The sequence below is a fragment of the Oncorhynchus tshawytscha genome, linkage group LG10, assembly GCF_018296145.1.
Source record: "Oncorhynchus tshawytscha isolate Ot180627B linkage group LG10, Otsh_v2.0, whole genome shotgun sequence".
In the NCBI taxonomy this organism is placed as follows: domain Eukaryota; kingdom Metazoa; phylum Chordata; class Actinopteri; order Salmoniformes; family Salmonidae; genus Oncorhynchus; species Oncorhynchus tshawytscha.
This window is the reverse complement of record NC_056438.1, coordinates 78,950,053-78,961,834: the sequence shown is the minus strand read 5'-3', so window position 1 is coordinate 78,961,834 and position 11,782 is coordinate 78,950,053. Positions and strand designations below refer to the sequence as shown.

The window sequence follows — 11,782 nt, the reverse complement described above, 5'->3', positions numbered from 1 at the left end:
GGGGGAAAGGATGGGGGTGAGGAGGGGATGGGGGGAGGGGGGTGAGGAGAGAGGTGTGAGGAAGGGTGGAGGGGATGAGGTGGGGAGGGGTGAGGATGGGATGGGTGAGGAGGGGAGGGGTGAGGATGGGATGGGTGGGGGGATGGGGAGGAGGGGTGAGGTAGGGAGGGGTGGAGGGGATGAAGTGGGGAGGGGTGAGGATGGGATGGGTGAGGAGGGGTGAGGAAGGGTGAGGATGGGATGGGTGAGGAGGGGATGAGGTAGGGAGGGGTGGAGGGGATGAGGTGGGGAGGGGTGAGGATGGGATGGGTGAGGAGGGGATGAGGTGGGGAGGGGTGAAGATGGGATGAGGTGGGGAGGGGTGAGGATGGGATGAGGTGGGGAGGGGTGAGGATGGGTGAGGGGTGAGGAGGGGTGAGGATGGGATGGGTGAGGAGGGGATGAGGTAGGGAGGGGTGGACGGGATGAGGTGGGGATAAGGTGGGGAGGGGTGAGGATGGGTGGGTGGGGTGAGGAGGGGATGAGGTGGGGATAAGGTGGGGAGGGGTGAAGATGGGTGGGTGGGGTGAGGAGGGGATGAGGTGGGGAGGGGTGAAGATGGGTGGGTGGGGTGAGGTGGGGATGAGGTGGGGATAAGGTGGGGAGGGGTGAAGATGGGTGGGTGGGGTGAGGAGGGGATGAGGTGGGGAGGGGTGAAGATGGGTGAGGTGAGGAGGGGATGAGGTGGAGAGGGGTTAGGAAGGGTGAGGAGGGGTGAGGATGGGAGGGGAGGGCTGAGGTGGGGTGGGGTGAGGTGAGGATGGGAGAGGTGAGGAGGGGTGTGTTGAGGAGGATGGGTGTGTTGAGGATGGGTGAGGTAGGGTGAGGATGGATGAGGATAGAGGGCATGTCCTACTTCCATCTGTCTGGCTTGGGGCTTTTGTCTTGTCTGAGTTCTATCAGAGTGCCAGGATGCTGTGGCTCCACAACCTGGAGGATGTCTGGAGCCGTAGTGCAGTGTGGGCTATAGCCGTGTCACCTGAGAGCTGAGGTTTAATCAACCAGCTCAGTCTTCCTCTTCCACATATGTAGAGGGAAACCAGCCCACCTGCCAACAATAAAAACACGTCACTGTAAAATGGAAATCATATGGAAAAGATCACTGACACAAATCCATTATCATCTAAATAAAGATCAGGAACGTTGGATTCACCGGCAGGGAGAACATGACCTTTCACAGACGGAAGGAAGTCATGTTTCAATTAAAGTGGGATGAAAGACTCACCCTGCCGTTGACCTCGCCTGTCCACCAGAGATATAAACTCACCCTGCCGTTGACCTCTCCTTCCACCAGAGATATAAACTCACCCTGCCGTTGATATCTGCCGTTGACCTCTCCCCCTGTCCACCAGAGATATAAACTCACCCTGCCGTTGACCTCTCCTTCCACCAGAGATATAAACTCACCCTGCCGTTGACCTCCCCTGTCCACCAGAGATATAAACTCACCCTGCCGTTGATCTCCCCTGTCCACCAGAGATATAAACTCACCCTGCCGTTGACCTCTCCTTCCACCAGAGATATAACCTCACCCCTGCTGTTGACCTCTCCCTTCCACCAGAGATATAAACTCACCCTGCCGTTGACCTCTCCACCCTCACCCTCCACCAGAGATATAAACTCACCCTGCCGTTGACCTCTCCTTCCACCAGAGATATAAACTCACCCTGCCGTTGACCTCTCCTTCCACCAGAGATATATAACTCACCCTGCCGTTGACCTCTCCCTTCCACCAGAGATATAACCTCACCTCTCCCTTCCACCAGAGATATAACCTCACCCTGCCGTTGACCTCTCCCTTCCACCAGAGATATAACCCCACCCTGCCGTTGACCTCTCCCTTCCACCAGAGATATAAACCTCACCCTTCCACCTGACCGTTGACCTCTCCCTTCCACCAGAGATATAAACTCACCCTGCCGTTGACCTCTCCTTCCACCAGAGATATAAACTCACCCTGCCGTTGACCTCTCCTTCCACCAGAGATATAAACTCACCCTGCCGTTGACCTCTCCCTTCCACCAGAGATATAAACTCACCCTGCTGTTGACCTCTCCTTCCACCAGATATAAACTCACCCTGCTGTTGACCTCTCCTTCCACCAGAGATATAAACTCACCCTGCCGTTGAACTCTCCTTCCACCAGAGATATAACCTCACCCCTGCTGTTGACCTCTCCCTTCCACCAGAGATATAAACTCACCCTGCCGTTGATCTCCCCTGTCCACCAGAGATATAAACTCACCCTGCCGTTGACCTCTCCTTCCACCAGAGATATAACCTCACCCTGCTGTTGACCTCTCCCTTCCACCAGAGATATAAACTCACCCTGCCGTTGACCTCTCCTTCCACCAGAGATATAACCTCACCCTGTCCACCAGAGATATAACCTGACCCCTCTCCCTTTCACCAGAGATATAACCTCACCCCCTGATCTCCCTGTCCACCAGAGACCCTGCTCCCTTCACCAGAGATATAACCCCACCCTGCCGTTGACCTCTCCTTCCACCAGAGATATAAACTCACCCTGCCGATATTGACCTCTCCTTCCACCAGAGATATAAACTCACCCTGCCGTTGACCTCTCCTTCCACCAGAGATATAAACTCACCCTGCTGTTGACCTCTCCCTTCCACCAGAGATATAAACTCACCCTGCCGTTGACCTCTCCTTCCACCAGAGATATAAACTCACCCTGCTGTTGACCTCTCCCTTCCACCAGAGATATAACCTCATGACCTCTCCCTTCCACCAGAGATATAAACTCACCCTGCTGTTGACCTCTCCCTTCCACCAGAGATATAAACTCACCCTGCCGTTGACCTCTCCTTCCACCAGAGATATAACCTCACCCTGCTCGTTGACCTCTCCCTTCCACCAGAGATATAAACTCACCCTGCCGTTGACCTCTCCCTTCCACCAGAGATATAACCTCACCCTGCTGTTGACCTCTCCCTTCCACCAGAAATATTATCTCACCCTGTCGTTGACCTCTCCTTCCACCAGAGATATTACCTCACCTCACCTCCTTCCACCAGAGATATAAACTCACCTCTCCCTTCCACCAGAGATATAAACTCACCCTGCCGTTGACCTCTCCCTTCCACCAGAGATATTACCTCACCCTGTCGTTGACCTCTCCTTCCACCAGAGATATAAACTCACCCTGCCGTTGACCTCTCCCTTCCACCAGAGATATAAACTCACCCTGCCGTTGACCTCTCCTTCCACCAGAGATATAAACTCACCCTGCCGTTGACCTCTCCCTTCCACCAGAGATATAACCTCACCCTGCTGTTGACCTCTCCCTTCCACCAGAGATATAACCCCACCTGCCGTTGACCTCTCCTTCCACCAGAGATATAAACTCACCCTGCCGTTGACCTCTCCCTTCCACCAGCCGTTAGCCATCTTGGTGTAGATCTTGACTAAGTCTCCCTCTTGTAGAGACAGCTCTCTGGTGTCTCTGGAACTGAAGTCGTAGCGTGCCAACGCGATGCCCACCACCCTGGGAGAGAACACTGGCACAAACAACAACAACAGGCTCGTTAGTACACACCAGAGGAGGCTGGCGACGAGGTGCGTGTAGGAGGAGGGGCTCATTCTAATGTCTGGAATGGAATAATGAAATGGTATCAAACACATCAAATGCACGGAAACCCAATTTGACTCTGCTCTGCTCATTCCATTCCAGACATTACAATGTCCTCCTATTGGTCCTCCCACCAACCTCCTTTGGCAAACACACACACACACTGACACACACACATACACACACACAACACGTGCACACACACACACACACACACACACACACACACACACACACACACACACACACACACACACACACACACACAATGACACATGCACACTGACACACACACACACTGACACACACACAATGACACATGCACACTGACACACACACACACACACACACACACACACACTTGAAATGCATGAGGTAAGCTGACTAGAGAAGCTGTAGAAAGAAAAGTAGAACACAGAAAGAGTAGAAAGAGTGCACCTGTACCTGACCAGAAAGGAGAGGAGGAGGGAGGAACAAAGCCCCAGCTGCCAGGAGGACAGACTACAGAGATGTGCAGAATGTTCAGAGAGAAAGAGGTGGTGAGGGAGAGAAAGTATGGATGAGAGAGAGAAAGAGAGTTTTTACACTCACAATAGTTTCAAAAGGAATAGAGACATTGCAAATGTCGTATTATCGCTATATACAGTGTTATGACAATATGCAAATGTTTACTGTATATTTTTGGGTGGGCTTATTTCACTTCTATTTCATATTTCTATCTATTTCATTTGCTTTGGCAATGTAAACAATAAGAGAGAGATCTATGACTGGGCAGGGGCACAGCCATGGGTGGGCCAGGGAGGGTATAGGCCCACCCACTTGAGAGCCAGGCCTAGCCAATCAGAAAAGTGTTTTATTACAGATAGAAATACTCCTCAATTTCATAAGCTGTCCGTGTGGCTGGTCTCAGACGATCCCGCGGGTGAAGAAGCCCGGATGTGGAGGTCCTGGGCTAGCGTACTGTTGGACCTACTGACAAATTCTCTAAAGCAATGTTGGAGGCGGCTTATGGTAGAGAAATGAACATTCCATTCTCTGGCAACAGCTCTGGTAGACATTCCTGCAGTCAGCATAACAATTGCACGCTCCCTCAAAACTCGCCTTTTATTGTCCCCAGCACAAGGTGCATGTTTGTAACGATCATGCCTTTTAATCAGCTTCTTGATATACCACACCTGTCAGGTGGATGGATTATCTGGGCAGGCAAAAGGAGAAATGCTCACTAACAGGGATGTAAACAAAGGTGTGCAAAATATTTTAGAGAAATAAGCTTTTTTTGTGCATATGGAAAATGTCAGGGATCTTTATTTCAGCTCATAAAACATGGGACCAGCAGAGAGAGAGAGAGAGAGAGAGAGAGAGATGGGGAGAGACAGAGACAGAGAGAGTGAGATGGGGAGAGACAGAGACAGAGACAGAGAGAGAGAGAGAGAGATGGGGAGAGACAGAGACAGAGAGAGTGAGATGGGGAGAGACAGAGACAGAGACAGAGAGAGAGAGAGAGAGAGAGATGGGGAGAGACAGAGACAGAGAGAGAGAGAGAGGTGGGGAGAGACAGAGACAGAGAGAGAGAGAGAGAGATGGGGAGAGAGAACACAAGCAATGTAAGCAAGTTTCAGAGAGAGCAGAGGGAGAGAGAGAGAGAGAGAGAGAGAGAGAGAGTGAGATGGGGAGAGAGAGAGAGAGAGATGGGGGGAGAGAGAGAGAGAGATATGGGGAGAGAGGGAGAGAGAGAGAGAGAGAGAGAGAGATGGGGAGAGAGAAAGAGAGAGATGGGGGAGAGAGAGAGAGAGAGAGAGAGAGAGAGAGAGAGTGAGAGAGAGGGGAGAGAGAGAGAGAGAGAGAGAGAGAGAGATGGGGAGAGACAGAGAGAGAGAGAGAGAGACAGGGGGAGAGAGAGAGAGAGAGAGAGAGAGAGATGGGGAGAGACAGAGAGAGAGGGAGATGGGGAGAGAGAGAGAGAGAGAGAGAGAGAGAGTTGGGGAGAGAGAACACAATCAATGTAAACAAGTTTCAGAGAGAGCAGAGGGAGAGAGAGTTGGGAAAAGTTAGCAAAATCATAAAAGACTTGCAAAAGCTGATGGGAGTTAGTGAGCAAAGCATTGAAAGTGCCAAACAAATCAGCAACCGTTTTTGTGTTGTAAGTCATTGTACTGTATACAGATGTAGAATCTTAATTTGACCACACGGTTGCAGGATAATTTTACTGCAATACAGAAATTTCAAACTTCTTGTGTATTTGACATTTAAAATGGTCTCCTGTGGCTCAGCCAGGGTGGTTAGATTCCCACGGGAATGAAATGCATGCACTCACTACTGTTAGTCGCTCTGGATAAGAGAGTCTGCTAAATGACTCACTACTGTAGTCGCTCTGGATAAGAGAGTCTGCTAAATGAATCACTACTGCAAGTGGATCTGGATAAGAGAGTCTGCTAAATGAATCACTACTGTAGTCGCTCTGGATAAGAGAGTCTACTAAATGACTCACTACTTACTGTAAGTAGATCTGGATAAGAGAGTCTGCTAAATGACTCACTACTGTAGTGGCTCTGGATAAGAGAGTCTGCTAAATGACTCACTACTGTAAGTGGATCTGGATAAGAGAGTCTGCTAAATGAATCACTACTGTAGTCGCTCTGGATAAGAGAGTCTACTAAATGACTCACTACTTACTGTAAGTAGATCTGGATAAGAGAGTCTGCTAAATGACTCACTACTGTAGTGGCTCTGGATAAGAGAGTCTGCTAAATGACTCACTACTGTAGTCGCTCTGGATAAGAGAGTCTACTAAATGACTCACTACTTAATGTAAGTAGATCTGGATAATATCTGCTAAGTATCTGCTAAATGACTCACTACTGTAAGTGGATCTGGATAAGAGAGTCTGCTAAATGACTCACTACTGTAAGTGGATCTGGATAAGAGAGTCTACTAAATGACTCACTACTTAATGTAAGTAGATCTGGATAATATCTGCTAAGTATCTGCTAAATGACTCACTACTGTAAGTGGATCTGGATAAGAGAGTCTGCTAAATGAATCACTACTGTAAGTGGATCTGGATAAGAGAGTCTGCTAAATGACTCACTACTGTAGTGGCTCTGGATAAGAGAGTCTGCTAAATGAATCACTACTGTAAGTGGATCTGGATAAGAGAGTCTCTAAATGACTCACTACTGTAGTCGCTCTGGATAAGAGAGTCTACTAAATGACTCACTACTTAATGTAAGTAGATCTGGATAATATCTGCTAAGTATCTGCTAAATGACTCACTACTGTAAGTGGATCTGGATAAGAGAGTCTGCTAAATGACTCACTACTGTAAGTGGATCTGGATAAGAGAGTCTGCTAAATGACTCACTACTGTAAGTGGATCTGGATAAGAGAGTCTGCTAAATGACTCACTACTGTAAGTGGATCTGGATAAGAGAGTCTGCTAAACACTCACAAATGTAAAAAGGCTTCCAAAGTTTTTAATTTCCAGTTGGACATTTCTGAGTTTATTTTTCCTTTATGAAAAATGTATCAACCCTTTAGAAAAATGTCCATTCATTAAAATAATAAGGAATTTAAATTTCCTGTTGCTGCGGGATTATTTTCCTGCTTTAGCAGACTGGCTCAAATTAAGATCCTACACGTGTAGAACCATCTCCATTGTTCTAAGCCTTGACATCCTATACTGTCCAAGAAAAAAACCAGAAAGGGGTTTGGATCCGCTTTTATTTTGTGTGTGTGTGACATTTATGCAAGTCAAATCTTTCTCCATGCCAACCTACCAGTCATACACACACACACACACACACGCACACACACTCCAGCATGAGGTAACAGCCTTAGTCCAGCATGGGGTCTGTCAAATACAGATGGCTATAATTCCCACCACACAAACAGTGACTTCTGTTCGCACACACACACACAAACAGTGACTTCTGTTCGCGCACACACACACACACACACACACACACACACACACACACACACACACACACACACACACACACACACACACACACACACACACACACACACACACACACACACACACACACACACACACACGTCTGTTCCCATCAGAGAGGCTGAATAGCCAGACTGGTCGTACTGTGCACCCTAGCTCAAGTCAACTCCACAATATGGTTCCCTGGCTTACACCCACTCCTTCAGGGTAAACAAACACAGGTCAATGTGGTTCCCTGGCTTACACCCACTCCCACAGGATAAACAAACACAGGTCAGTATGGGTTCCCTGGCTTACACCCACTCCTTCAGGGTAAACAAACACAGGTCAATGTGGTTCCCTGGCTTACACCCACTCCTTCAGGGATAAACAAACACAGGTCAGTACGGGTTCCCTGGCTTACACCCACTCCCACAGGAATAAACAAACACAGGTCAGTATGGGTTCCCTGGCTTACACCCACTCCTTCAGGGTAAACAAACACAGGTCAATGTGGTTCCCTGGCTTACACCCACTCCCACAGGAATAAATAAACACAGGTCAGTACGGGTTCCCTGGCTTACACCCACTCCCACAGGAATAAATAAACACAGGTCAGTATGGGTTCCCTGGCTTACACCCACTCCCACAGGAATAAATAAACACAGGTCAGTACGGGTTCCCTGGCTTACACCCACTCCCACAGGAATAAATAAACACAGGTCAGTATGGGTTCCCTGGCTTACACCCACTCCCACAGGAATAAATAAACACAGGTCAGTATGGGTTCCCTGGCTTACACCCACTCCCACAGGAATAAATAAACACAGGTCAGTACGGGTTCCCTGGCTTACACCCACTCCCACAGGAATAAATAAACACAGGTCAGTATGGGTTCCCTGGCTTACACCCACTCCCACAGGAATAAATAAACACAGGTCAGTACGGGTTCCCTGGCTTACACCCACTCCCACAGGAATAAATAAACACAGGTCAGTATGGGTTCCCTGGCTTACACCCACTCCCACAGGAATAAATAAACACAGGTCAGTATGGGTTCCCTGGCTTACACCCACTCCCACAGGAATAAATAAACACAGGTCAGTACGGGTTCCCTGGCTTACACCCACTCCCACAGGAATAAATAAACACAGGTCAGTATGGGTTCCCTGGCTTACACCCACTCCCACAGGAATAAATAAACACAGGTCAGTACGGGTTCCCTGGCTTACACCCACTCCCACAGGAATAAATAAACACAGGTCAGTATGGGTTCCCTGGCTTACACCCACTCCCACAGGAATAAATAAACACAGGTCAGTACGGGTTCCCTGGCTTACACCCACTCCCACAGGAATAAATAAACACAGGTCAGTATGGGTTCCCTGGCTTACACCCACTCCCACAGGAATAAATAAACACAGGTCAGTATGGGTTCCTGGCTTACACCCACTCCCACAGGAATAAATAAACACAGGTCAGTACGGGTTCCCTGGCTTACACCCACTCCCACAGGAATAAATAAACACAGGTCAGTATGGGTTCCCTGGCTTACACCCACTCCCACAGGATAAATAAACACAGGTCAGTATGGGTTCCCTGGCTTACACCCACTCCCACAGGATAAATAAACACAGGTCAGTACGGGTTCCCTGGCTTACACCCACTCCCACAGGATAAATAAACACAGGTCAATGTGTTTCTACCGCTGCCTAACCAACACACACACACACATCGATAGACGCACACCAGTGGAAGCTGCTGAGGGAATAAGGGCTGTTGGTGTCAATGGAACGGAAACCATGTGGTTGAAGTTGATGACACCATTCCATTATTATGAGCCGTCCTCCCATCAGCAGCCTCCTCTGACACACACACTTTAATGGAAACACACGCACACAGATGCAGATGCCTGTATTGAGTATTGAGGGACTGGCGCTGTGGTGAGTGACTGGCGTTGTGGTGAGGGGCATGCGCTGTAGTGATTGGCAGTCGCTGTAGTGAGGGACTGGCGCTGTAGTGAGTGACTGGGGCTGTAGTGAGGGATTGGTGCTGTAGTGATTGGCAGTCGCTGTAGTGATGGACTGGCGCTGTAGTGAGTGACTGGCGCTGTAGTGAGTGGCAGGCGCTTCCCCAGTGTTTCCGGATATCAAGTATGCCGACATTTGCGCAGCCTTACACAAGATTTTTCCCCTGGCACATTTTCTGGCTGGGGCTCGCATTGCCTTCATTGTTGTTTTCCTTACAAGTGTTTGTTCCTATTGCTAATATTGTTAATTTGTTTCATGCACCAAACAATTTAGGAAAAGGGGATCTTGATCCAGGAGGGTATTGACTATCTCTAGTCTGGGTACCAGTCTGTTTAGCTGACATTCCGCTTCTTGCCACTACGTCATTGCCAAAGATACTGGCCTTTCGGCAATCTCAACGTTCAATATGCAGCTGGATTTACGGAGGAGTTGGAAATAACATTTGCTATGAGAATCAAAATTGAGCTCAGGTGCATCCTGTTTCCATTGATCATCATTGAGATGTTTCTACAACGTGATTGAAGTCCAGCTATGGTAAATTAAATTGATTGGACAAGATTTGGAAAGGCATACACCTGTCTATATAAGGTCCCACAGTTGACTGTGAATGTCAGAGCAAAAACTAAGCCATGAGGTCGAAGGAATTGTCCATAGAGCTTCGAAACAGGATTGTGTTGAGGCACAGATCTATGGAAGGGTACAAAAACATGTCTGCAGCGTTGAAGGTCCCCAAGAACATAGTGGCCCCCATCATTCTTAAATGGAAAAAGTTTGGAATCACCAAGACCCTTTCTAGAGCTGGCCGCCTGGCTAAACTGAGCAATCGGGGGAGAAGAGCCTTGGGGCCTTGGTCAGAGAGGTGACCAATAACCCGATGGTCGCTCCAGAGTTTCTCTGTGGAGACGGGAGAAACTTCCAAAAGGACAACTATCTCTGCAGCACTCCACCAATCAGGCCTTTATGGTTGAGTGGCCAGATGGAACCACTCCTCAGTAAAAGATACATGACAGGCACAAGGACTCTCAAACCATGAGAAACAAGATTCTCTGGTCTGATGAAACCAAGATTGAACTATATGGTGGTGGCAGCATCATGATGTGGAGAAGTTTTTCAGTGGCAGGGACTGGGAGACAAGTCAGGATCAAGGGAAAGATGAACGGCGCAAAGTGCAGAGAGATCCTTGATGAAAACCTGCTCCAGAGCGCTCAGGACCTCAGACTGGGGTGAAGGTTCACCTTCCAACAGGACAAGGATCAATGAATAAAATTTGATTTGATTTGATTTGATCCTAAGCACACAGCCAAAACCATGCAGATGTGGCTTCGTGACAAGTTTCTGAATGTCCTTGAGTGGCCCAGCCAGAGCCCGGACTTGAACCCTATCAAATATCTCTGGAGAGACCTGAAAATAGCTGTGCAGCGTTGCTCCCCATCCAACCTGACAGAGATTGAGAGGGTATGCAGAGAAGAATGGGAGAAACTCCCCAAATACAGGTGTGCCAAGCTTGGTGCATACAACCACCAAAGTACTAGAACCAGGTGCAATTTGGATTGAGGCTCAGTTCAAGAACAAGCAAATGTACAGTTCATTTGGAAAATTTTCAGACCCCTTGACTTTTTCTACATTTTGTTACATTACAGCCTTATTCTGAAATGTATTAAATTGTTATATTTACTCATCAGTCTACACACAATACCCCATAATGACGTGAGTCAGACATTTAAGCATGTTAACCCTCGCAGAACCTTGGGGCGGCAGGTAGCCTAGTGGTTAGAGCGTTGGACCAGTAACCGAAAGGTTGCTAGATCGAATCCCTGAGCTTCATATGTATATACTGTAATCTATTCTACTGTATTTTAGTCAATGTCAATCCGACATTGCTCATCCTAATATTTACATACTTCTTAATTCCATTCTTTTATGTGAAGTGTTAGGAGGAGTTGGCTTTGGGGGTGACCAGTGAGATATACCTGCTGGAGCGTGTGCTATGGGTGGGTGCTGCTATGGTGACCAGTGAGCTGAGATAAGGCGGGGCTTCACCTAGCAAAGCCTTATAGATGACCTGGAGCCAGTGGGTTTGGAGACGAATATGAAGTGGGGGCCAGCCCCATAAACCCCAGGAAGAGTCTTGACAGCAACTAATGGGGATCCAACATAAACCCCAGGAAGAGAAGCTGCTGTCTT

General features: G+C 48.4%; 1 protein-coding gene across 3 annotated transcripts in view; it reads right to left on the bottom strand.

The window, feature by feature from the left end:
* Positions 1–766: 766 nt before the first annotated feature.
* LOC112259668 (guanine nucleotide exchange factor VAV3-like) overlaps positions 767–11,782 on the bottom strand; it is a 120,034-nt gene continuing 109,018 nt past the window's right edge. For all 3 annotated transcript variants that reach the window (XM_042329152.1, XM_042329153.1, XM_042329154.1), the window contains 2 exons: positions 3,412–3,560; positions 767–1,087 (listed from right to left, as the gene is read on the bottom strand). In XM_042329152.1, coding sequence (XP_042185086.1) covers positions 1,046–1,087; positions 3,412–3,560 — 191 coding nt within the window. In that variant the 3' untranslated portion in view covers positions 767–1,045. The remainder of the gene's footprint in view (positions 1,088–3,411; positions 3,561–11,782) is intronic.